We start from the raw sequence: 25,682 nt of genomic DNA, 5'->3' as shown, positions 1-25,682 counted from the left end.
CCCGTGCTGGGCACAGTGCCAGACTTTGATGTAAGGGTGAACAGCACCTGTACAGTTCCCTGGGCCCCTGCGTAGCTTTCATGATTGTTGGGGGAGAAACACAATAAATGAGGAATTAAACACGTGTAATTCCTATTTCCGACAGTGATACGTCCTGAACAAAGGACAAATCACGGTCAAGTGATACTGATGAGAGCACAGTAGGCGGGTTCCTGAGAGGAGACCCCTCTGAGGAGGTGGCATTTGAGCCCAGATCCCAGTGATGGAAAAGCCAGGTATGTGATGAAGTGGGAGACAAGCTAAGGCCGGAGGAGGGGGTGTGCTCTGGGCTAGGGAAGGACCAGAGCAGGCGATGTGGCCGCGTAGTGGGTGAGGGGCAGAGCAGCCAGGGATGCGGTCAGTAGGGCGCGGGTGGCGGTCAGACCACGTCGGATCCTGGATAAGGAATCTGGATCTTATTCTAAATATTTTGGGAAGTCACCGGAGGGTTTTGAGAAGGAAGGAGACGTGCTCTGATTTATGTTTTAAAAAGACGATGGCAGCCGCTATGTAGAGAATGTATTTTAGGGAGAAGAGAACAAGAAAAGCAAGTGAGGGGGTTACTAAGGATCGAAGGAGAGACACTGGTGGCTTGTCATAGGCAGTGAAGGTGGAGAAAAGGGCTCAGATTTAAGCTATAATCTGGATGCAGAGCCTATGGGACTCGCTGAGGAACTGTATGCAAGAAAGTGACAGAATGGGAGGCTCAGTGATGACACCTGGGTTTGGGGCTTCAGTAACTTAGGGATGGTGAAGCCATTTCCTAAGACGAGATCACTGGCGCAGGACTCTTGGATGTTAGGTTTTGAGACATCCAAGCAGCTCTATGAACCTGGAACAAGGGGCCGATATCAGAGCTGGAGGTGTAAAATTTGGGAGGCGTTCCCATTACAGCTGGTAACTAAAGCCACGGGTCTGGATGAGATCACCTGGAGGTGTCAAGACAGACAAGAGGGTCAGCATCCCTCTACCCAGGAACCATCCACCTACACCCCGGAGACAGGAGGAGGCAAAGCTGTGAGCAGCGACTGGAAGGACTGGTGGTCAGGTGGGAGGAACTCAGCTAAGTTCAAGAGCAGAAGGAGTTTCCAGAAGGAGGCACTGGTTACAGCTACAAAGACGATGAAAATAAAAGTGACAACTAGGCCATCAACACGGATGCCCCTGACCTTGAAAAGAACAGTCCGTCTTCCGGGGGACAGAAGCCGGATTACTTACTGCCGGCTGGAAGAGCAAAAGAAGTAAAGGAACGGGAAGGGACCAAAAACCAGTACCATAAAGAACTCTCTCTAGATGTCCTGCTGCAAAGGGGAGCGAGAAACTGGACAGTTGCTGCAGGGAGACGCAGAGTCACAGGACGTTTGCATTTTCATCTGGCAGATTCTAGAGTGCTTCCTAGGCAGATGCGAAAGACCCAGCAAAGCGAGCGGGAGAAACTGATGATGCAGGGAGGGAGGAACGCGTAGGACTGAGCCCCGGAGGAGGTGAAGCAGGAGGTGGTGACAGGAGGGAGCAGACGGCCTGCGACCTAGATGCGGGTTCACCTGCAGGCAGAGCGGAGAGGACGGGAAGCACCATCACCGGGTGCTTGTGAGGGGCCTGCTGGGTGTGCGGCACCAACAGCAGCAGAGCCGAGCACGGCACGAGGGCAGGGAGGGAAACATCCAGAGGGAGGTGGTCACAGGGCCAAAATTACAGTCACTGCCTCTTCTCAGTGGCCCATCAGAGGAAGGACTTTATGGGAAAAAAAAAACAGGGGAGGGGGTCTCCCCCAGGATCTGGGGGGCTACTCACCGACACCATCTTGCCCTCGGAGGGCATGAAGGCCGGCCGGTTGCTGATCCGCAGCTTGGTCTGCAGGGTGTTGAAGTTGATCTCCAGCTGGCACTTCTCCTGCACCTTGGGCGGCTTGTGCTTCCGGCGGTAATCCCGGAAGTCCTCCAGCTTCTTCTGCATGGCCTGCATGGTCTTCTCGGGGGTCCGGTTCTCCAGCCAGGGGATGGTACGCCGAATCCATTCCAAAAGCTGCTCCCAAAACACACACACACACACACACACACACAGAAACTGCTGAAAACACCAGCAGCAAACCACCCCCCCCAATTAAGAAACAGCCGCACCTAACAATTGGGAATGGATTGACTGAATGCTCCTAAGATTACAGAATTCTGACTGTGACAGCTCTGGCTGGAAGGAGGGCACAAATGGAAACTTCTGTGCCCACCCAGGGCCACTTGCCGTCATCCCCACGACACCACACAGGTCGAAAACTCAAGAGTCGGCACAAGTCATGGTGTACAAAAATGGGACGTTTACAGGAAACTCGGGGACCAGACATGAGCAGACAAATGCTGGATGGAGCTTTCAGATGAAAAAACAAAACCTCACGTGGCGGAACACGGTAAATAAATAAATAAAAACAGGAAAACACTGGGTTTAACTCAAACTGTGCTTCCAGTTTAAATCAGCTCAAACCTAACGGGTCTACTAATTAGAGGAAAGTATTGTAAATCTGGGACTGACACAATGCCAAAGGATACTGTATTTTAATAGCTAGCTTTCAAGGACATCCACAGGATGAAAGTGAAAATGGCAGTGACTCCCAAGTATGAAGTACACCCCCTTCTCCTGAATTACTACTGAGGCCTTACAAATGCCCTGCACAGTCTATGGGAGGAGGGTAAGCGAAGGACCAACTAAGAAAAGGAAGGCTATCTTTACTGAGGAGCGTCTTTCCTGGTCATCCTTCAACCCTGACGTGGATCACCGGCATTAAACAACGCTGCCAAATGGAATTTCCCCAGAGCAGCAGGAAATATAAACAATATCGTCAGCTTGGACTAGTACACACCACTGCTTGGGAAGCCTGATTCCCAGGGTCCCGAGGCTTTGCGAAATACAGACCAAACATCAGCCAAAGTCAATCAGAGAAAACATTATTTGGTCTCTGATGTTATCACTGTGACGGAGTTCAATCCAGAGAGGAGGTAGCTGTGGACCTCACCCGGGTCCTGCCTAGTTGACATTTATGCTCTAACAAGGACGAAAAGAAACGCATCCTGGAAACTCATGCTCAAAGGTCTCGGACGGAGGGCTCTGCCTCCCCCAAGGTTCCCTCTAGATATTAAAATACACACACAAGGCTGAGCCTCGCCTCCCTGGGTACGTTCCTCAGGTGCGGAGTCACTGCATGGAGCCGGGATTCTGAATACAGAGCACCTCCTATGTGATGTCAATAGCCAATGCAGCAGGAAAAAAGCAAGGAACGCAATGTCATCGAGGGGAGCCCGACCCCGGAGGTGCAGAGCTGAGGATGGAATCCCATGCTGCTTCTTGTCACATGCAAACTGCCTCTGTGCCTTGTGATGCTTGGAAAGACCGGCAGCATCACCTTCGTGACAATAACTAAGCTGCTACAAGACGAACGACCCCTGAGGGCGAGGGTACTTTCCTACTTTTATTCTGTCTGAGATGAAAAATGCAAATTAAAGAAAAAAAAAACAACACCGACAATCTGTGTACACCCTCTGTGCCTCGCCCTTGGGGTGGGGACGGACAGGACCGCGGGGACCCGTTTCCTTTACCTCACTTGCTAGCCTTTCATATTCTTCCATCAGCCTCTCATTCTCTTGATTCACAGCAAGAACCTTACATATCCTGTTAGCCGCCGTCTCAGCCTGCAAAACACAATAGGTAAACAGGACGGCTCCGTGGCCAGGGATGCGCGTACACGAGGCAGACGGAAGGCGGCAGGGCGGGGGGTGACCGGGGGAGACAGCGTGTGCTGTAAGTGGTGCAGGTTCTGGGATCGGGTGGGGTAAGCCTGAGGGCACGGCTCTTTCACACTATGGGTCATTTCACACCTTTGGGACAGTTTTCACACAGACTTACACGGCAGGCGGGATATACTGTAGGGAATAACAGGGAGATAGCGTTCGTCGAAAACATGAGCCTTGTGAAACATCAAGCAGTTAGTAACAGAAATCGATGGGTCGAGGAAACGAAAACCTCCGGTCCCTGGGCGTCCACCTGAGCCCCCTGCCGACCTCAAGACTACGGGGTAAGAACTCTCCGAGTCACATGGGCTATCAAAGCAGCGGGACTGCGTCCTGAATATATCCATCCCTGCACTGAGTTCAAGGACGGCCTCTTCGGAAGGGAACACGTAGAGCGTGCTAGATGGGAACGTTCCACGGGGTGGAACCTGCTTTAAGACTGTGTTTAACCCACGTGAGTAGCTGCTGAGGTATCAATAATTCCCTGTTGTCGTTTTGTGGAGGAGAGCTTGGGCCGGGAGTGGCCAAGTGCCTTAAACCGTGACCATGAGACCTGCCCGGCTTCCAGGCCTGCAGCCTGGCCCCCAGCCTCCCCTCTGAAGCCCTAATAGGGTCTGATTTCCAGTGATCATCGTTTGCTGGTGAGGGTCTTCTTCTTTTTTTTTTTGGCCCCACCAGGCAGCCTGTGGGATCTTAGTTCCCTGACCAGGGATGGAACCCGGGCCCCTTGCAGGGAAAGCGTGGAGTCCTAACCACTGGACGGCCAGGGAAGTACCCTAGTGTTGGTCTTAAAGAGATCACAGAAATAACACGTACTCTGTCCACTCCCGTCTATCAGGACTCTGCAAGTAGAGATACGGGAAGGACAGGAAGCAGAAATGGGGGAACACGGTGAAAGCAGAGGGACACCCACCCACGAAGTCCCTTGGGCTGTTTGTCTTGAGGAGTGTGATTTTTTTGTTTTGTTTTGAGGTTTTAACACTGTTATCCTTTCGCTATTTCAGTTAAACTAAGACTCGTCTTGCAAGATGTTTGAACACGTCACTGAACAGTGAAGTCAATCTGCAGGCAGAGAACGGGAAAGGGCCCAGGAAAGGCGTTCACTTCCCCTTGTGAAATACCCCCTTCACGGCACAATCACGGTGGCTCAGTTTTCATGGCCCTTGTTTTGTCCTCAAGCACAAATATTCCCCACAATGAAATAAAAGCAATAAAGACAGAGAGCTAAGAACATGTAGGAACCATCGAAGGGTGAAAAAGCATTCTCAGTTTGGATTTGCCATATTAGGTCACTACAAGACGCTTAGAAAGAGTCCCAGGTAAGATGTGAAGGGCAGGAACACACACCCACGCGCGCGCATACACACACACACACACACACACACACACACACAACTAAAACCGATAAACGAGAGCAGCACGGCAACCGGGTGGACGAGGGTTAAATACCTGCTCCGCGCCCGCGAAAGCGTGGTAGAAGCAGGACACGTATGTCATGATGGCTCTTTCATCGGGTTTGGGGGTGTTCACGATGTCTGAGGGAGGGGAAAATAACACAGAGAACAGACACATGCACAGATGAGCAGAAACCAGGGTGAACCAAGGGAAGAATGAACTGGCTTGCACTTGACTTTCTGTGTTTCTAGGGCCCCCCGTCCTGACCCTCAGGAAGGCTGTACAGAACTGACACATGCGTGAACAAAATGCTTTCAAGCAGTTTTTTTTTTCTTTTTAACATCATCACACCGAGGGCTTCTCTCCTCCCCACCCTTGGATGGGTTTTGTTTTTTTTCTAACTCTTTATTGGAATATATTTGCTTTACACTCTTGTACCCGTCTCTGAGGTACACCAAAGTGAATCAGCTGCATCTACACACATATCCCCATATCCCCTCCCTCCCGCGACTCCCCCCCACCCTCCCCGTCCCGGCCCTCCAAGGCATCTCCCATGAAGTTGATCTCCTTTTGTTATACAGCAACTTCCCACTAGCTATCTATTTTACAGCTGGTAGTGTAAATATGTCTATGCTACCCTGTCACCTCGTCCCAGCGTTCCCTTCGCCCCTCACCCCAGCCCCGTGTCCTCAAGTCCATTCTCTACTTCTGTATCTCCACTCTTGCCTGTCACTGGGTTCACCAGTACCATTTCTTCAGATGCCATATGGATGGGTTTTTTTAAAGTGCAGGCAAGGCCTTGCTATGGGACCCGTGTGCTGCCTATCAGAGCCGGTCACCAGGGTCACCACTTCTGGGACCTGTGGGGGCCCGTCCTCTCGTCTTTTGACCAGATCAGGTCATCTGCCACGTCGGCTGTGAGCAAGGTGTGTCCCTTTGCAAGATGCGGGGACACAGGCAGACCTCTCTGGCCCCAGCTCGGCTTTCACATCCCTCCCCCCCACTACCTCGTAATCCTTGGCTTCCTGCTTGTGCATGGCCCTGGCTTGTGTGGGGATGAAGTTCACTGAAGATCGCGTGTCTTCTAACCCTTCTAGGCATACTTACCACACCATTGCTAGAAACACCCCGAGGAACAAAGCACCTAAAGAGAAGGGCATACGCGGCTTGCGCTTACTAACTACAACTCTCGCCACCATTTGTGTGAGCTGCCGAGACAGCCACCAGGAGGAGAGAAAACAGAACCACAGGAACACACCCCCTTCCTTCCGCACCTTGGCCTCACCCCTTTCCTGGCTGACTTACTTTCTAACTTTAGACTCAGTTCAGTCACTGGACAGAATGCAGTTAAAAAGGTGCCTCGTGATTCCCTAAGGTGAAACCAAGTCACTGGGTTTCCAGAGGATATTAATAGAAAGGATGTGGGGATGTGGAACAGCATGGAATCTTCCGGAACACAAAGATGAACGGCGTACCACTGCATGGACAGAAAGTAAGTTTCAAAGAAAACTGGACTGAAAAAGACAAATGATTGCCTCCTCAGAACCAGACGGGTCTCCTTATTCAGAGGAGTGGTGGGAGGAAAAAGAGAAAGACAACTGGAAAAAAAAAATCAAGACACAGAAGGTAAAGGGTAAGTGGCGACCCGTGTTTTACATCCTCACCTTCTGTGCACCCGCAAAAGCATGACAGTAACAGCAGACCTAAGTCATTATGGCTCTCTCATAGGGGCTGGCAGTGATGCTAAATCTGCGTGGAGAAAGGGTTAACTGCTCGGATGTCCCGACAGCAGCAGGCTCCTGCTAAGGGCTGCCTCCGAGAGGCCAAAGTCATGACTCTCACCCCCCAGTCCCACGCACTTGGGTTGTTCAAACTTTGGCTCAAATCCAAGAGGTCACATTTGCAAAGTCATTACTCCATGTGTATGTCTAAGAACCACCAAAGACAAGGACACGGCCAGCTCAGCAGCGCCCTCAACTAGCAAGTCCGTCACATCCATGGACAGAGCCGGACCTCCAGAATTCCACAGTGCACTTTCTCTCTGGATAGATGCAGGACCCAGCGGTCAGCAAGTCCACACAGAACACAGGCACCCACAGATCTACACCCAGTACTCATCAGAGGGATGAAAACAGAAACAACTTTCATAACCTTTCTAAAAGCATGCAAGGAAGATAAGATGAGGAAGAGTTCCACCAGTGTTCACTACAGGTTCATGGCCAAGTAGCCCAATTAGCCCACTCGAAAATCCCCATTTAGGGTTCAGAGACCATCACAAGTGCCGAGAAGTAAGATTAACAGCAGCGGGCGGGGGGCCAGTTGAAGGGAGGCAAGGATTCACCAAAGGGATTAGTGATCTGAGGGGAGGAGACCGGTGTAAGACATTACAGTAAAAGAGTGGCAGAAGTAAGAACATGTCAAGAGGAAGCCATAGGGAGAGTGAGTCTGGATGCAGGTCGCCAGGAAGCAAAGGGTAAATTAACACGTGGGGGCTGATCTGTTGGGGAGTTGGTTCTACCACAGCATGCCCCTCACCCAAGTCAGTCAAGTTCATAACTCTTTCGCCAGAAGACTCTTACAGAAATTACTCTGCAAAAAAAAAAAAATAGTGTCGTATGCAAGCATTTTCCTGAGCCATTAAAAAAGGAAAGAAAAAGAAAAGTAGGATGACACTAGGATGTGTCACAAGGGGGCAGGAAATGAACAGTGCTAACACATCCCTTGCACTCAGGGGATAAGCAGAGCACACGCCCAGACCAGGACTCAGACACCAAGGGAAACCCAGGAACAAGAGGATGGTTAGCCTGCCAGAGTAATAACGGTGGTGATCCCAAGCTCACCCTCAACTGCAGGAAATCAGGGAGGCATCAATGAACGGAAAATTGAATTTAACTAAATGTCGTCTGTTCTGTCCTCTCCTCAGCATCCTAGCTATCGATTCAAGTAGTAAACTCTGGGTAGTTATTTATCGTGCAGAAGGGCCAAAGGACAGGGCACCTGAATGTAAACTTAGCTTAGAGAGGACAGATGGACAAGAGGAAAAGGTACTTTTTCTGTGTCGAGACTTCTTTGTTTTACTGCCTTTCTCCAAGTTTTTGAAAAACCATAATTCCAAAGGGCGTATTCAAGTGTGTTCAACACCCAATAATACAGGTATTTGATAAAATAACTAAACAGGCGGGCAAAATTAGAATCCTAATTGATAGTCTTGGTTGCACTGCGCCCCCAGAAATGACAGGTGGAGTCCTATCTCCTGGTACCTGTGCATGTGAACTTTTTTTGGAAGTAAGTCTTTGCAGATGTGATCATGTTAAGATACGGTTGTGCTGGAGAAGGGTGTGCCCTTAAGCCACAATGACTGGTGTCCTCATAAGAAGAGGGAAAAAGACACAGAGACAGATGCAGGGGGAAGACGCCATGTAAAGACAGAGTCAGAGACTGGAGTGATGCTACCATGAGCCAAAGAACACCTGGGGCTTCTAGAAGCTGGAAGAAGCAAGGAAGGGTCCTCCTCTACAGACTTTGGAGGGAGCGTGGCCCTGCCAACACCCCAATTTCAGAGCTAGTTTTTGGAACTACAAGAGAATAAACTTCTGTTGTTTCAAGCCACCTACTTGGTGGTAATTTGTTACAACAGCTGTGATGCAGTCACCAAAAATAAGGAGGAAAAGAAGATTGACAACTGACTAGAATCAATGTCTTTGCTTTTCCCCAACGATGCTAATTAGCAGAAGCAATGAACCAACAGAGAGTAATAAGATTAACAACAAGCACAGTAATATAAGTTCCCTGAGGGCCGGGCCCTGACTTACACATCTCATCATCTCCCGCAGCATCTCTAGGGTCTTACATATAGCAGGTGCTCAGTAAGCATCTGCTGAGAGAAGTGACTCGTGTATAAGTGAAACAAAGGAATGGTCCCCACATTTCTGTGCTTTCAATGCCGTGCCAGAGCTAAACTCACAGGAACTCATCTCAAATCAAGGGCACGGAAGGTACTGAAACTTGTCCCCAGCACAAGGGCCACTAAGTTGCAAAATATTGAGAGGTTCCAGCTCTAGCAAAACTAACTTTAATTTGGACAAAATGCAAAATGAAACGTGACAGTTTGAGAGGCACATGATGAACAACTACTGCATAGTCTAGATTGCAATTCTATAACTTCCAGTTGGAAGGAAATATTTTTTTCCTTGTGAAGTCTTAAAGCACAAGGAGATTTATTTGCTAAATTTCTCCCTATGTGGTTAAAAAAAGAAATACTTTCTGTTGTTAAAAAGAAAATAAAAATAGGAAGCTCTCCATTAAAAATCACAAACCAAAGTATTGTTTCTTTGCCAAAGGTGAACCTTTTACAAATCCTTTCACTATAGTTTTGCTGACTTGGTTTCGAGCAGGATTCTGAAAGATAATTTTGAACAAACTACACATGAAATTCTCTAATATTCATAAGGTAAATGACAGAAACTTCTTAGGAATCCTATGTGCTTCCAATGTAACCTGGCTATAAAGGTTACAAGTCCCCATGCGTGGCCATAACATAGGGAGCCCACAGATTTTCTCTAAGTCAATAAACACAATTTTCATCTCACCTTCAGCATCCAACATTTTGGGAATATCCAGGTGCTTCTCTGCAATTTCCATGGCCAGGTTGATATTTCCTATTGGGTCATCCTGCATGGAAAACAGCATAACCAGTTTTTTAACATATTTTTCTGAAGAGGACTTAACGAATGTTTTTTATATACCTCATTTTGGGGAGGAAACTTTCCCATCCACACGTAACCATAATAGGATAAGATTTTCCTTCTTATCTTTTCCCTAACATTTCAAACATTTAGAGAAACATCAAAAATGGCATGAAAAGTACCCAATCCATGCACACGCTAATTCATAAAACGTAAGCAAAAGGTTTAAGAGAACAGATACAGTGAGGCTGGCAGGAAAGTTGTGAGATATTTTTTCATGGATGGGAAAAAAACACCCTGGAGAAACTGGCGGGGGGGTTGGGGTGGGATGAATTGGGAGATTGGGATTGCCATATATACATTACTAATAAGAAAAAAATATCAAATTGTACACTTTAAATATATGCAGTTTATTGTATGTCAATTATATCTCAATAAAAGCTCTTAAAAAAACAAAAAACACCCTGAATACCTTAGCATTTATTTTCTACTCTTGATAACAAAAATCTAGATGATTCCAAAAGGAAGCATGAAGCATACACTTTCCAGATCTGATTGTGGAGAATGTTTAGTACTGCACTAACTTTATTTATGTTTTAAATATTAGAAAACATGCTGCTTTTAGCATGTTTAGGTGAAACTTTAGCTCACTGAAGAAATGTTACAAGGTGGCTACAAAGAACAAAAGCTCGGTTTCTAGGAAGTTAAAGAGGAGAAGAAATCACAGAAACAACATTGTAAATGAAAACTGTTAAGAAATTTTTGTTCTTAGGATTGCATTTGTCTTCCACAGTAAAACTGGTTAAATATACACGTAATGTAACAAAATCTTTACATTTAACCAGAGGATTTTAACTGAAATACTGAAAAATGAAAAGATGTATTTAACATTTCTTGTTTTAATCTTCTGAAGGGATTAAGTATTGTGAATCTGAAATGGGATAGGGGTATATAAGACAGAAAAATCAAAATGAAAAGCAGTGGTAGTCCGGAGATGACTGTAATGAATTCTAACATCCAAGCCATTGAAACATTTCAGAATCTGCAGTGCTTTGCAATGCGCACAATCACACAGGCAGGCTTCAGAAACATCCCCTGCGCGAGGAAGACACCAAAGCCAGCTTCTTGGCCTCTCAGAGTTTACCAGCATCTCAGGCAAAACATTGTTTCAACTCCATGTTGTTTTAACACAGCATACAATCATGTCATTAAAAGCAGCCATATGATAAGGTGAGTCTTACCTGCATATTTTACGCAAATGTTTATAAAGCCAAATAGCTGAGTGAAAGTTTCATTCTTTTTGTTCTTAGCATATAAGAAACCTTTCAGCACTAAAAACAGAGTAAGGATTCTGAGGCTTTGTGAAAGCTATCTCACTTAGACTGCAACATAAAGAGAGAAAATGTGGCGATTAAGTGTTTTCTTTCCTCCCAAGCATCTGACCCTGAGAAGATTACAGAATTCCTCCCTTCATCTGTAACACTGGGGAAATAATTAGTACCTACTTTATAGATGCATCATATCATATAGTTTACTGGGCATTATGAAAATTGAATGACTGTGTATGTATAATATAAAATATATGTATTAATATTAACATACATATATGTATATAAAACTAATATATGTAATATCCATATACAGAACACATACTAATACATATATAATAAACATATATACTTATTTATTAACAGTGTCTGATCTAGGGCTATAGACGTATTAACTGCTATTGTTAATTATTATCGTTTTTTCACCCATCACAGGTGGCCAATTACCATAGGCCTGTTGACCTTTTGCAATAAAAACTGACCATTATAAACTGCTAATGAAATGAGGTCTATCTAACACAACCCCTTCATTTTGCAAATGACATAAAGAGTAACTGAAAAAAACATACACCATCTCTATGTTTGAAATGTTTCAAAATAACTCAGGAATGAGAATGTGCTTGGGGAGGTTGAGAAACTCTGGCTGTCCTGTTCCCTTAGGTAACCTTCCATTCAAGTACTGGAGTTCTCATCTTCAGGATACAGGTACTTTTTCATGCGCTGCCCCGCCGTCGGTAGGCCAGGGGAGGGGTGGTGAGCACATGACAACTGCAAAGGTGGCAAAAGCCAGGACACTCTTCCACCCACCCCCCAGTCCACACGGTGATGGTGACGGTGACGGTGACGGCAGCATGCAGCAGGACCGCATTCCACACCAAACACAGCAACACGAGGTGCACAGCCAGCAAAGCACACCAGCAACCAGAGGAAATGTGCCCGACTGCTCCTGGCAGGACTGGCCATGGGGCGGACAATGCTTTCTGTCTGAAATCTGTACACGGCATTATTTCTAGGGCAGACGGATTGTCCACAAGATTCCGCAGGGGCCAGGACTTCTTTTTTCCATCACAAATCACAAACTACTTTTAAAGAGAATTCACAGATTATTTGAAACTTAAGCACAATAAAGCTTAAGCTTAAAGGGAGGATAAAGTTTCCTAAGCTGGAAAACAAAAAAAGTTCCCTAAGTTGAATGTCCTGAAAAGAGGGGAAAAAAATCCCCCAAACTTCTTTTTTTTTCTAATGTAATTGTATTTTTTATTTTTATGAGCCAAACTTCTTTTCTAAGGGTGCAACTAATACCGTATTATCAATAGCAAGATAATCATGAAGCATCCCTTGTGTGAGAAACAAGTTAATCAACTCTGAGTAAATATGTCAGCAACTAAATCCTTTGGGAAAGGTGAGAGGAATTTAAAAAGAAGGCTTGGGGTATTTGAACCTTTCTTCCTCCCCCAAAATAGACACTTCACTTCTCATATTTACAAGCCGGGAATGTAAACTCCCTAAAAACATGTATAAAAGCTTTCACAGTAAATCAAGCCAAAGCAACAAATATGTCGTACTGTGGGCAAAAAGGTGACTTGGATTTGGGTCTTGTCCTGCTCTAGTTATAACGGGTGAGCATCTTCCCGGCCACGCTTCCTGTCCTCCTCCCGCGTCAGGCTAGCTGGGCGGGCGTGCAGGCGGCAGCTGGGTGTTGGTGTGAGCTCAGCGCCGGAGAGCTCACTCTCAGGACGACATGCTGGGGGCGGGACGCACACAGCATGCCGGGCCCCCCCGAATGACCTTGTTCAGCTTTGAGTAGTCAATGAGGTCGGGCCGGTGTCTGTGGATGAGCGCACAGAGTCCAAGGCCATCTTTCCAGCTGCACGACGGTCACGGTCGGGAGGAACAGGAACGCGGGTTAATGGAGAGGCGGCAGCCGCGCCCAGGGGCTGCTCCTGGTCGGACACTGGCCTGGAATCTGGGACCCGGGGCCCCAGGTACCTCCCTCCCTCCCCCACCCAGTGAGGCCCCGGCCCCTTCCCTGAATGCTCATCTCCCTCCCGGGGTCTGCTGAGGCCTGCCACCCCCTTACGAGTCTCCTTCCCCTCTACAGCTTCAGGCCCAGCCTTGCCTGGGACCCTGCCACCCCCACCCCCGTGTCCTGCCCCGCTCCCCTCTGTGCTGGGAGAACTGGCCAGGCACTGGAGGGAAGATGCTCCCTACTGCCCCCCTGCTCCTCTCCCACAGTGCCCTGCAGACCCAGCTTCCTCCTCTCTCTCTTCTCCAAGGCTCCTGACCCCAGAGTCTGCCCAACGGACAGACACAAGGACAACCACCTTGAAATGCCCAGGACACACTCTTCCAAGAGTACACTCCTCAGGGCACTCAGTCCTCCCAGCTTCTCCTCTGTCTTTCTTCATAAGGGTCTTTCCTGTTTTGGGTTTCGTTTTGTTTCCTTTTGTTTTGCCACACTGCGCAGCATGCGGGATCTTAGTCCCCCAACCAGGGATCAAATCCACGCCCCCTGCATTGGAAGCGCGGAGTCTTAGCCTCTTAACCACTGGACCACCAGGAGAGTCCCTCTGGTTTTTTTGTTTTGTTTTGTTTTGTTTTTTAAAGGCAAAGACGTGTACGCAGCTGAGGGACTTGGCAGGGAGCGTGTGGATTTCCACTCTGTTTGCCCAGAGATACCCGCGCTCACTGTTCCCAGAAACCCCCAGTCTACGAGGCCCCCAGGGATGACCAGCAGGTTCATGAAGACCAGGAGCCTGTGCCTTGAAGGGTCGGAGAAGAAGGAAACCCCAGGGGCTACGCTGTCAGAGGGCTCGAGGAAGAAAAGCAACAAGGTGAGTGGGAGGCCAGGCTGAGCCCTCTGACACCCAGCAGGTCCCGGCCCTCCTGGCTCCTCCCATCGAGAGCAGGTTGTAGGGACAGGAAGGCTCCCGTTCACCTGTGTGCACGCAGGGCCTGACCACAGTTATCTCCCCAGGCTGTCCTCGTGGCTCATCCGTATCCTTCATCTCTCTGGTTATCTGTGGGGGTCGGGGACCCATGTATATTCACAGGTAACCCACCACACATGGGAGAAAATATAAACGCCCGACAAAAGATGTGCACGAGAAAAAAGACTGAAGCAAGGGACAAAATCACACCCTCAGATTATTTCTGGATTTCCTTCATTCGGTTCCCTATAGTTTTTCAAACATGACTTTTCTCCTCTCTCCAATCCCAGCCTACGAAGCGTCTTTCGGGCACGACGGGGCAGAGGGAGGGGGTGGAGGGCCTACATGGGATGCGCAGACCCTGCTGCGGTCTCTCCTTGTCCCTGAGAAGCCATCCCTGCTGCATCCCAGCGTGACGCTCACTCACAAACAGCGCCGGCCCCCCAAACCTTAGGCCAACGTTTTCCCCTGAGACGCCCTAAGCATCAGTCATTCTAGAGCCTGCGTTCTACTACATACAGAAAATGCCCCTCAGACAGGAGGAGGAGACACTGCAGTATATAAGCACTGTTCTCCCTGCCAACCCAGATTCCAAAGAGAATGTAAGGACCTCAGGGCCCTGGATGCTCACCTGGTGTGGAAGTTCTGAATGTTCACATTTCTATAAGGAGCGGTCTTCCTTTGACACCAAAGCAGCAGACCTTCTTTGGCAGAGGTTTCTGTAATGACAGCCAAGAAAGAGTGTCCACAGGGAGATACTCACCGCTTCACTCCCCCAACTTCCAGTCACTTGCTAAGAGACCTCCCAGGGTGCCAACCGCCAAAGGCATCGCCCCTTCTCAAGTCTCTGCAAAAGGATGGAGGTGCAACCCTGTCCCCGGTGACTGACTTCTGATGCCACTCGAAGGGACTTAAAATGGACAATGCGGGAGGAGCGGCAAGTTACGACATGATGAATACAAAATCAGACTTCAGGGTTACTGGTAACTTGCCCTTCGGATGAAAAATTTTTTTAATGTGTGTAATTTATGACAACTCACTTATTCATCTCATTTATAATTTATATTCTTAGGTAAATGGAACTCACAGAGGGCACTGTGTCTGAAATGTATTTATTCCCTTCCCCAAAGATTTTAAAATACTTAAAAGCTTTTATTGGCAAATTCCAAGTTTGGCCACTTGGGTTCTGATCAAGTTAAGAAAGCAAGCACCCCCAGTGGCAGCCACGAAGATGTGCTGCTCAGACGTCCCGCTGCCGGGAGCACAGGACAGAAGTGATATCCCAGCTGCCACACTCTGAATCCGCCCCTGCATTCCCCAGAGGCCATGTTTCTTCAGGGCTTCTCCGGCCACAGACTGAGTGAGGGAGGGGCACCAGAGCTGGGCCATTCCTGCCACACGTGGGACTCCTCTGAGCAACGGAGGCCAAGGACCACTGCCTGAGGACCACTCTGCAGAATGAGATTCTTCTTTCCCAAACCCTTCCTTCCCTAGCACAGGTGCCAGCCAGGCACTATGCCTGAAGGCACTCGGCCATCTCCTGCTTCTCCAGACCCTTACCTTCTGCAGGCATTTACCCCAACAAATCTCCTGCATTTCTGCTATGGACTGAATATCTGCATCCTCCTCAAATTCATAGATTGAAGCCCTAACCCCCAATGTGATGGTATTTAGAGATGGAGCCTTTGGGAAGAAATTAGGGTCAGATGAGGTCATGAGGGTGGGGCCCTCATGATGGGATTAGTGCCCTTATAAGAAGAGACAGCAGAGTGTTCTCTCTCTCTCTCTCACCCCCAGTACCCCTTTCTCCCTTCCCTTTCTACACAGAGAGAAGGCAGCTGTGTACAAGCCAAGAAGAGAGCCCTTACCAGAAACTAACCAGGCTGGCACCCTGATCTTGGACTTCCAGCTCCAGAACTGTGAGAAAATAAATACCTGTTGTTTAAGCCACCCAGTCTATGGTATTTTGTATGGTAGCCCAAACAGACTAAGACAGCTTCTAACACCACTTTGGCACTTGCTTCTTAGAGGATCCAAAGTTTTACACATCCAAACAGCTCCTCAAAGCCACTGACATAACCTGGGATTCTGCTTGTGCTCACATGCTAACAATTTAGAAAGCCCCTATGAACACGTGGACTCTTAACCAACATTGGGCCCTGGCCTTCCATTTCAGTAAGAGCTTAAAGTTGATTCTGTCACATCAAATAAATACTTTATAATTATCTATCTAAATTGTCCATTTCAAGTTCACACTTTTCTTTGACCCATAACCCATATGAAACAAATACCACCACCCCCAAAATCCCATGTGCTCTAAGAATAATTTGAATGATTCCTGATCATGTCTCTTATCTAGCAAATTCCTACTAAGGAAAAAGAATGAAAGTTCTAGGACTTCATTAAAATATTAATTGGTACAGATATTGCAATAAGGAACTCCATACCTAGTTGTTCTGCTACACACACAACTGCCTGCCTTTGGGGTCCTGCCCAATGGAATTAGTACGAAAAAGTACAATAGGAGGAAGTAATCCAAACTTTTTTATAAAGTTTAAATGAAATTTAAGTTCGAAAAGTAAACATAGCTAAAGTAGATTGATACAACCTTATAACTGCCACTTAAGCTTAGATTTATGTCACTGAGTTTCACCTAATTTCTGTCTGAATATGTCTGAAACACTCTTAGACTATGAATGTTGAACAAAGTTTTTTTCCATATTGAATTGCCTACTCTAACAAAGCTGACTCTCTCCCACCCCAAGTCCATTTTTTTCATTTTTTAAAAATATTTATTTATTTATTTATTTATTTTATTGGCTGTGTTGGGTCTTCATTGCTGCACAGGGGCTTTCACTCGTTGCGGCGAGGGGGGCTACTCTTCACTGTGGTGCGCGGGCTTCTCATTGCAATGGCCTCTCTTGTTGCAGAGCATGGGCTCTAGGCACATGGGCTTCAGTAGTTGTGGTACATGGGCTCAATAGTTGTGGCTCACAAGCTCTAAAGCGGAGGCTCAATAGTTGTGGTGCACGGGCTTAGCTGCTCCGCGGCATGTGGTATCTTCCTGGGGCAGGGATTGAACCCGTGTCCCTTGCATTGGCAGGTGGATTCTTATGCACTGCACCACCTAGGAAGTCCCCCAAGTCCATTTTGAGGCATTCAGCAAAAGGTTACAAATCTGTGCCAAATCGCTGGGGTACAACCCACCCCCTGCAGGTGTAGATTAAACCTGAAAAGTCCACACACAAAACCCTAATGGTAGGTATAAAAAGCATGTTATAAATAGGTAGTGTCATCTGTCATTCCATCATGAAAACCCTAGGATGCACCAAGGAACACCAGCTACTTGGGCTTCTCTGCACTGCCCTCAACAACACATAGGTCAATCTCTCATTTTCCTTCTTGGAAAAAGCCCATCATTCTGTTGAAGGAGAGTGGCTCCTCAAAGAATTCAGTGTAATAACACTGTCTTTTTCTACATAATATACATCATTAAAATAAATTAGACAATTTTTCTGTAGACTTACAGAAATTAAGTGAGGTTGTTAAGAAATGACTCCATGAGAGTAGAACAAATAAAAATATAAGTTAGCAAACTAACTTCATCTGCTGTGTAGGACACTTCTGCTTGAAGATATTTAAGCACTTTGACAGGAAATCACACTTTTGAATGTTTATTTCTTAGTCTTCTGAAAAGCAAATTAGTATATCTTTCTATCACAATGTTTTGCAGAACACTACGATTTGATTATCTTATCTTGGGCACATTAATAATAATTCGGGGGAAAACCCCTAATGGATCACACCATTCATAGTTACATTTGAAACAGAATTAAGTTTTCAATTAGTACTATCACTAATTTGAAATTTGTAACCAATCAGAGAAAAACCTGAGGTCAAGCTCACATCTGTAACATTTGTGGGAAAAAGATTTGCTAGTGTAGCAAATGCAATGGTGTGAAAAAGTTTTGTTTTGTTTTTACTTTTCGGCTGTGCCCCACAGCATGTGGGATCTTAGTTCCTCAACCAGGGACTGAACCCGCAGCCCCTGCATTGGAAACGAGGGAAGTCCCAAGAGTTTTAAAAATAGTTTTTGTTCTATCAAGTGAGCTCAATTGTTTAAATATTTAAATGCTGAAGTATATAAAATTGATTAAATGATCACAAACTCTTCTTCTTTAATAAAGCAGGAACTTTTCAAAAGCATCTTATTATTTTCACTAGCATGAAAGAAATGTACTTTAATAAGAGTACCTTGTATGAAAGTTTTCAAATTCAGACTCTTTATAAATTCAAGCTGGCTGTTATTCCTGAGCCTGAATTACTGAGGTTTTAATATCATTATATCTTAGTTTGATTTTTAGAGGACATAAATAAATTCCTGGACAGAATTATACAACAATGCTCCCAGCCCTGACCATTCAGGTGCCTGATTACCTGCTAGGTGATGAAGTTAGAGGAGGCTGCCTGGCTGCACAAGTCAGACCACCCCTAAGTATGTTCTGCAGTTATACATTTTGTGATTCGCGTGCTAAACAGACCAAGTTCTAATTTTAAAAATGTCAATTTGACACTTTCAACAGTTCTGAATTCATCAAAATATTTTGGAGTGAAGTGGGCGTAAAAGACTGAAGATCTGTATCTTCAGTGGCAGTGCCAAGGACTAGGATTATATTACGATGATGGAACAGTTATTGGGCCCAAAGACATGATGACAATAGAGATTTTGTTTAAAAAAAAAGTGGGGGAGGGAGGGAAGGAGGGGAGAGAGAGAGAAAAAAAGGAAAGAACTAACGAATGAACAAATTCAGATTTCAATCGATTATTTTTTGCACTTGGAAAAAAAAGCATTTCAAGCTGTGAAGTCTAAAGAACTGTTATAGTCATGAACCTACTAGTATAACAAGCATTAAAGCAGCTCAAAAAATGCTCATTATGAAAAGCAACTTCTGTTCTGAACATGTGCTCATCTCTTCCAAAATGACTCCACCCCCATGAATGAAACAGCATTGATGGGGTCCTTTTCTATACAAATAGAAAACTTGTGAACACCCAAGTTGCCTGTCTTTCATTCAATCACATCAGTGACTGTTCAGTTTTACAAAAGCCTATCCAGATCTGACCTCATCAGCTCAACTTACAAATTACTCTAAGGATCTTAATATGATCAGGTTTTTAACCCTGTCTTTTACCTTCAACGGAAATATCCTGAATAGCAAAGCGGAGGATGATGGTCCAAATCATACCCAGCGTCATCTTCACGTTGCCATCAACAATTTCTTTAGGTAAGAAAAAACAGCGACAAGTGTGGGTAAAGATAACATAATCAGCACAGAAAGTTTTCCTGTAAGTTATGAGTCTCCTGTAAGTTTTGACCTCAGAGCTATTGGAAAATACACATCCAGAAAGACCGGTTCCTGTTTTTGTAAGTGTCGCAGTGTGTCTAGTTATCAATGTAGTATTCATGACCAAATGTCTTCAGTTTAAATGAATTCTGAGCACAAATCTTGCAGATGCAAAGTCACTGAAAACAACCCAGGGGTTTCCAAGGTTTAAAGACTAGATGAGTTAAGGTTCTAAATAATCAAACAGAGAGAACACTGGCTCATCTGTACCCTGATTGCTCTTCCCGAGCTCCCCAGTTGGTGGGTTTTGGACTCAGTCGTATGGAATGAGGCAGGGCAGTCTCAGCTCCTGCCAGACTCACCAGGACTCCCAACTGCCCACAGAGAATGGAGATCCTTCCTATTAGTTCTTATTAAGGGTCACTGGGATGTAAAAGTTCTTTCTCATTTGGATGATCAGTTTGAAGGAGACAGCATCATACTGGACTCTACTTTTGGGTTTTTTTGGTCCTACCACGCAGCATGTGGGATCTTAGTTCCCCAACCTGGGATCAAACCCGCAGCCCCAGCATTGGAAACACAGAGTCTTAACCACTGGACCACCAGGGAAGTCCCTTGACTCTATTTTTTACAAATGATCCTAGAGCCTGGTCTCCCGTTCACAGTGCCCAGAGCCTGGCAGAGAGGCGGACACAGGAGGTGGGAGGAGGGATGGGGGAGGGAAGAAGGCATCCAGCTTCAGGCCCACTGCCCCACAAGGAGGTTGGTGCATGGTCAGGGTCATTCACATCACACCCCATTTACCTTCCGCCCCGATGGACACCAGCTTCACGCCTTTGCTGGCTATGTAATCCAAGGCTTTGTTGACATTAGCAATTTTGTGGAATCGCATCTTTCCTCGGTCAGGTTTGGGCAGCCTTTCCCCTGTCGGGTAAAGAAAGAATCGCGTAGACACGGAGAAAGGAGCCCCTCGATGCAGAATCAAAATGCCAAAATTCAGAGTTCGCACCCTCCTTAAACAGAAATTGTTATCTGACTGCTCCTTATGTGTCCCTGGTTTCTACAAATCACAGTACTTTCAAGGTGAAATGGACAAAGAGGGGAGCCGTGCTATTAAGGCCATATGCTTTTCAGATCTGCTGGGACAGTCCAGTTTTGTCTCTGAGTCACTGTACGAATGAGTAAGAGAGAAGCTGGTTGGGGTCCCTGCAGCACTTGAAACTGCTGACCAGCTGTGAGAGGAGGTCAGGGAGCCTCGTTCAAATCACAGGGCTCATCTCAGACATGGGATTATGAAGATACCCGAATCAGGGCAGCCCTTCCTTCATCCTTCATCCTTCCCAGCCACAACTCTTCAGGTCTGATCCATTCTCCAGTCCAAAGCCTAAATAAACCAGCCAGGTGAAATTCAGGGCAAGGTATAACCCCTCGGGAACTCTAACTCCTGTTTTCAGAGTGAAGCCAACATGTACACTGGCCTTTGGCGTGAAAGACAATTTCTGGAATACACACTAGCTGAACTAAGACTAGAGAGGACAGCCTGGTGGGGAGTCATAAAAATGTCATTTTCTCTTCTCTTACTCTGTTTCGAGGCGGGAGACAGAAACATGATTTTAATAAGCCCATTTTAGACAGAATTCACTCCTTTTTTGGAACAGAAAAATAACTCCAGGCAGATTGCTCTTTGGAAAGGTTTTCTTTGCCAATAATACCATGTTCTTGCCCAGCCAGGTTCAAAGGGAGCTTTTTTTTTTTTTAAAACAGATGCATGTCTACTGCTCAGACATAGAAGGATGTGTAAAATAGGGGTACAACACCTATCAAAAATGTTTATGACTCACCTGAGATGACTTCCAAAAGCAGCATGAGCTTAAGGCCATTTCGGAAGTCTTCCTCGATGTTCTCGATCTGAGTGCCAGCTTTCCTGAGGTGAGAGTTACACCAGGCGGTGAAGGTCTGCAAGAGAAGCAAACCGTGCTGAGCACAGCCCCGGTAACACGCACAGCCCCTCCGCCTGGACCACGCCTGACATCTTACACATTCCAGGGAGACCAGAAGCTGGGGCATCTTGGATCTTCAAGAGAAAGCAGACCAAATTGGATGGAAAGCATGATTTGAGGCCTGAAGGTAACATTTTAATAAAATTTCCTCTTTAGAGACCTAAAAAACTCATTTATTTGGTCTAACCACCTGGGGAATTTTTGCCTTCAGTTTAAAAAGGTACCATGTTTGGGATTAACATATACACAGTCCTATATATAAAATAGATAACAAACAAGGACCTACTGTAGAGCACAGGGAACAGTACTCAGTATACTGTAATAACTATAGGGGAAAAGAATCTGAAAAAGAATATATATACGTATGCATGTGTGTGTGTGTGTGTGTGTGTGTGTGTGTATAACTGAGTCATTGTGCTGTATACCTGAAGCTAACACAACACTGTAGGACTTCCCTGGTGGTGCAGTGGTTAAAAATCCACCTGCCAATGCAGGGGACACAAGTTTAATCCCTGATCCAGGAAGATCCCACATGCCACGGAGCAACTAAGCCTGTGCACCACAACTATTAAGCCTGCACTCTCGAGCCCGCAAGCCACAACTACTGAGCCCACATACCACAATTACTGAAGCCCGAGGGCCGAGAGCCCGTGCTCCTCAACTAGAGAAGCCACCACTTCCCACAACTAGAGCAAGCCTGCATGCAGCAACAAAGACCCAACGCAGCCAAAAAATTTAAATAAAAAAAAAAAACTGCTTAAAAAATATTGTAAATCAACTATACTTCAGTAAAAATAATAAAAAATTTTAAAAGGTAGCATGTTTACACCTATGCCTTCGCCTTCTGTAAACCTCTTACTCTGTAGGAAAGATGGACTAAATTAGGATGTGCTTATTCCCTGCACACAACAAAAATCAGCATGCTTGCAGAAGGGATGGATAAATAATGCTTAAAGAATGTTCAAAATGTCGCACTTTAGAGCAGAGGGCGGGCGGCACTGTGTAGTAGAAAGGGGAAGAGAAGAGGGACCCATAACCACTAATTATCTACAACTAGTTTACCCTGGATGAACAACAGTTTTAAGCTAGTAACTGAATCAATGAAACAAATTTGCAGTATAGTCAATCACATAATAATCATAGTACTAGTAATAATAATGATCTACTGGCATAGTCCAGGCCCTGGGCTAGACCCCGGATTTCAAAGACAATTAGATATAGCCCTGCCCTGGAAGGGCTCAGAGTCTAGCCATGTTAACAGATAACTAGGGCCATATTAAGCAGAAAGATGAACTATAGATTAAGTGGCACCCAAAGTCATTCTGTTTATTTTTCAAGCTTCTTTTAATTTGGCCTCCACTTGTGCACTATTTCCTGCCAAAACCAGATTAGAAATGCTTCTGGCAGCTGCTGGCTAAGAATGCAAACTGTCCCCCTGTCACACAACAGCTGCTGGGCTCAAGAACAAAGTACCCGGCACAGTACACTGGGGGGAGACACACAAACAGGGCTTGTATTATGGATGAGAAAAGGAGCCTCTCAAAAATAGACTTTTCCCAAGGAAGACTACAAAAAGACAGTTTCCATAAAAATGGTTTTCCTGGGTAACAGAAAGGATTTTCAAATCTGACTAATGGGCACTTATTTCAAGACATATATGCTGGTATTGTATGTGCAACAACATGGATGGACTTAGAAATGATCATATTAAGTGAAGTAAGTCAGAAAGAGAAAGACAAATATCATATGATATCACTCACATGTGGAATCTGAAATATGACACAAATGAACTTATCTACAAAACAGAAACAGACTCACAGACACAGAGAAAAGATTCTGGTTGCCAAGGGAGAAGGGAGGTGGGGGAGGGATGGACTGGGAGTTTGAGATTACCAGATGCAAACTATTATATAGAGAATGGAGAAATAACAAGGTCCTACTATATAGCGCAGGGAACTATATTCAATAGCCTGTGATAAATCATAATGGAAAAGAACATGAAAAAGAATGTATATATATGTATAACTGAATCACTTTGCTGTACAGCAGAAATTAGCACAACATTGTAAATCAACTATACTTCAATAAAATAAATTTTAAAAAAAGAAATACATGATGGCATTACATTCTAGGGCAACAAGAAAATATAGGCATTTTCTTGGATTTACAATAATATATGTTACTGTGAGAGTCTAAACTAATAATTATTTCTCCTAAAACACATCTAAACTTTAGTCAGGTCTAAACAGTAGAGATACGCTAAGTCATATACACTGGGTCTGCAGCCAATCAATATGGTAGCCGCTAACCATATGTGACTATTTAAACGTAATTAATTAAAACTAAAGGAAATTAAAATTTTAATTCCCCAGCTGTACAAGCCATCTTTCGAGTGCTCAAAAGCCACATGTGTAGCTTCACAGAAAGTCCTATTGGACAGTGCTACTCAACATCATCTAATTTTGTTTTTTGAAGTTAAGATTATTAACCAGAGCGTACTATTACCTGGGTTCAAAATTCAAGTGGTACAAAAAGCTATGACGTGGAAAGCATCCCACTCAGTCCTGTTCCCAGCCATCCGGGTCCCTTCTCCAGAGGGAGCAACAGAGAGATTCAATTTCTTGTGTTTCTCTTCAACAATATTCTACACATAAACACAGACACAGACGTCTTTTTTCTGTCCCTTTAATACAAATCATAACACATACATTGTTCTGCACCTGGCTTTTTTATATTTTTTAGGAAAAATATAACCTAGGGATCATTCACTATCAGCAAAGAGCATTGCTTTTTACAGCTGCGTAGTATTCTGCTGTCGTGAATATATCATACTTTACATAACTAGCTCCCTTGGATAGACATTTAGGTTGCCTCCAGATAACTAAGTTTATACAGTAAAAAAACTTCCCAGGCCCCATTTTTGGCAAGCAAAACTACTTTCAAGGTTTTTTGTTTGTTTTTCTCTTCTTTTTTTTTTTGACAATACTGAGACTAACCATAGACCTAACCTTTTGGGAAAGGCACAAGAGAATAGCGCAGTTGTGATTTTTAAAAATGGAGTTGACAGAGAAAAAATATGATATAAACTATTCACTGAGTTATCTTTATGTAGATTCTACTTAAAAATGGACAAATATGGCTGGTGTAAATTACCTCACCTCGTTCCCATGTTATTTAAACCCCTTCATAATGTAAGTATCAGAAGCACTTCTGGACAGAACCCCAACGCTGTTCATGAAATCAATGCAGGTCTCCTGACCCCCACCATGGAACACCGTGAACGTCTGTTGGATACCACCTTTTTGTAGGCACGCATACGATGAATGTAATTTACCGTAGGTAATTATTCACTTGTGCAAATCCAGCGAATGAATTGAATCAGCAAAGTCAATTTAGTCAGTTAAGTCTAATGAAGTTTTGCTTTCTTTAATGAGTGTTCTGAAGCGCCAATAAAGGTGGTGACTAACGCACTCAAACGCGAAAAAGGACCCCAACCGCTCGGTGATAATAGCTTGCAAAGAGGCCAGTGCACTCTGAAAAGGAATTTTATATTAGACGGTTCATTCTCTTTACAGTTTTCATTTCCATGCCTACAGACTACTCCTATGCCTTCCCCATGGTCCTCCGCTTCTGTGAAAAGCCTGCTAATCACGGAGGAGATAAGAACAAAAGCCACCACAGTAGCGACAAAATCCCACGCATTGCACCTAAAAGGCTTCTTCGTGGATTTTCTTTCTGTTTGATGGCAACGTGCATCTTTAAGGTCCCTGTGAACTAAATCTTGGAGAACTGGAATGGAACCAAGGTAGGTCTATGTGGTTTTGGAGGGAGGCTCCTTGGTTCAAACCAAATTACGAAGGCAGGTGTCCTTTCTTAAAAGAAATGCTGTTCTATGACCAGACATAGACCCTTGAGGAAAAAGGCCAACATCTCCCCAGCCCAGAGCTCACCCCAGAATCTAACTCATCACGTCTGAGGTCCTCCAACCTCCTCCCTTGCTTCCAACTCGAACCTACCTCTACCTCTCTCCTAGAGAAGAGCTTCTTCTCTGCCCCTATATACCTCGTGATAAATGTAGATACTTTCTTCATCTTGAAAACAAGCACATTAAAAAAACTTTCAGAGCCACACAAAGAGAACCAAGATGGGAAAGTGCAGAACCATCTACCTGCAGATAGGAAAGG

At 45.3% G+C, this 25,682-nt stretch overlaps 1 protein-coding gene across 1 annotated transcript in view; it reads right to left on the bottom strand.

Annotated features, from left to right (window-relative positions):
- The window catches only part of ACTN2 (actinin alpha 2), a 68,065-nt gene that overhangs the window by 19,315 nt on the left and 23,068 nt on the right, over positions 1-25,682 (bottom strand). The window contains exons 2-10 of the mRNA XM_057736226.1: positions 21,340-21,454; positions 20,303-20,422; positions 19,346-19,432; positions 14,785-14,872; positions 13,012-13,090; positions 9,800-9,881; positions 5,265-5,350; positions 3,624-3,716; positions 1,834-2,064 (exon numbers count right to left, since the gene is read on the bottom strand). Coding sequence (XP_057592209.1) covers positions 1,834-2,064; positions 3,624-3,716; positions 5,265-5,350; positions 9,800-9,881; positions 13,012-13,090; positions 14,785-14,872; positions 19,346-19,432; positions 20,303-20,422; positions 21,340-21,454 — 981 coding nt within the window. The remainder of the gene's footprint in view (positions 1-1,833; positions 2,065-3,623; positions 3,717-5,264; positions 5,351-9,799; positions 9,882-13,011; positions 13,091-14,784; positions 14,873-19,345; positions 19,433-20,302; positions 20,423-21,339; positions 21,455-25,682) is intronic.

This window comes from Hippopotamus amphibius, chromosome 5 (assembly GCF_030028045.1).
Source record: "Hippopotamus amphibius kiboko isolate mHipAmp2 chromosome 5, mHipAmp2.hap2, whole genome shotgun sequence".
Classification (NCBI taxonomy): Eukaryota; Metazoa; Chordata; class Mammalia; order Artiodactyla; family Hippopotamidae; genus Hippopotamus; species Hippopotamus amphibius.
This window is presented reverse-complemented; position numbering and strand designations above follow the sequence as displayed.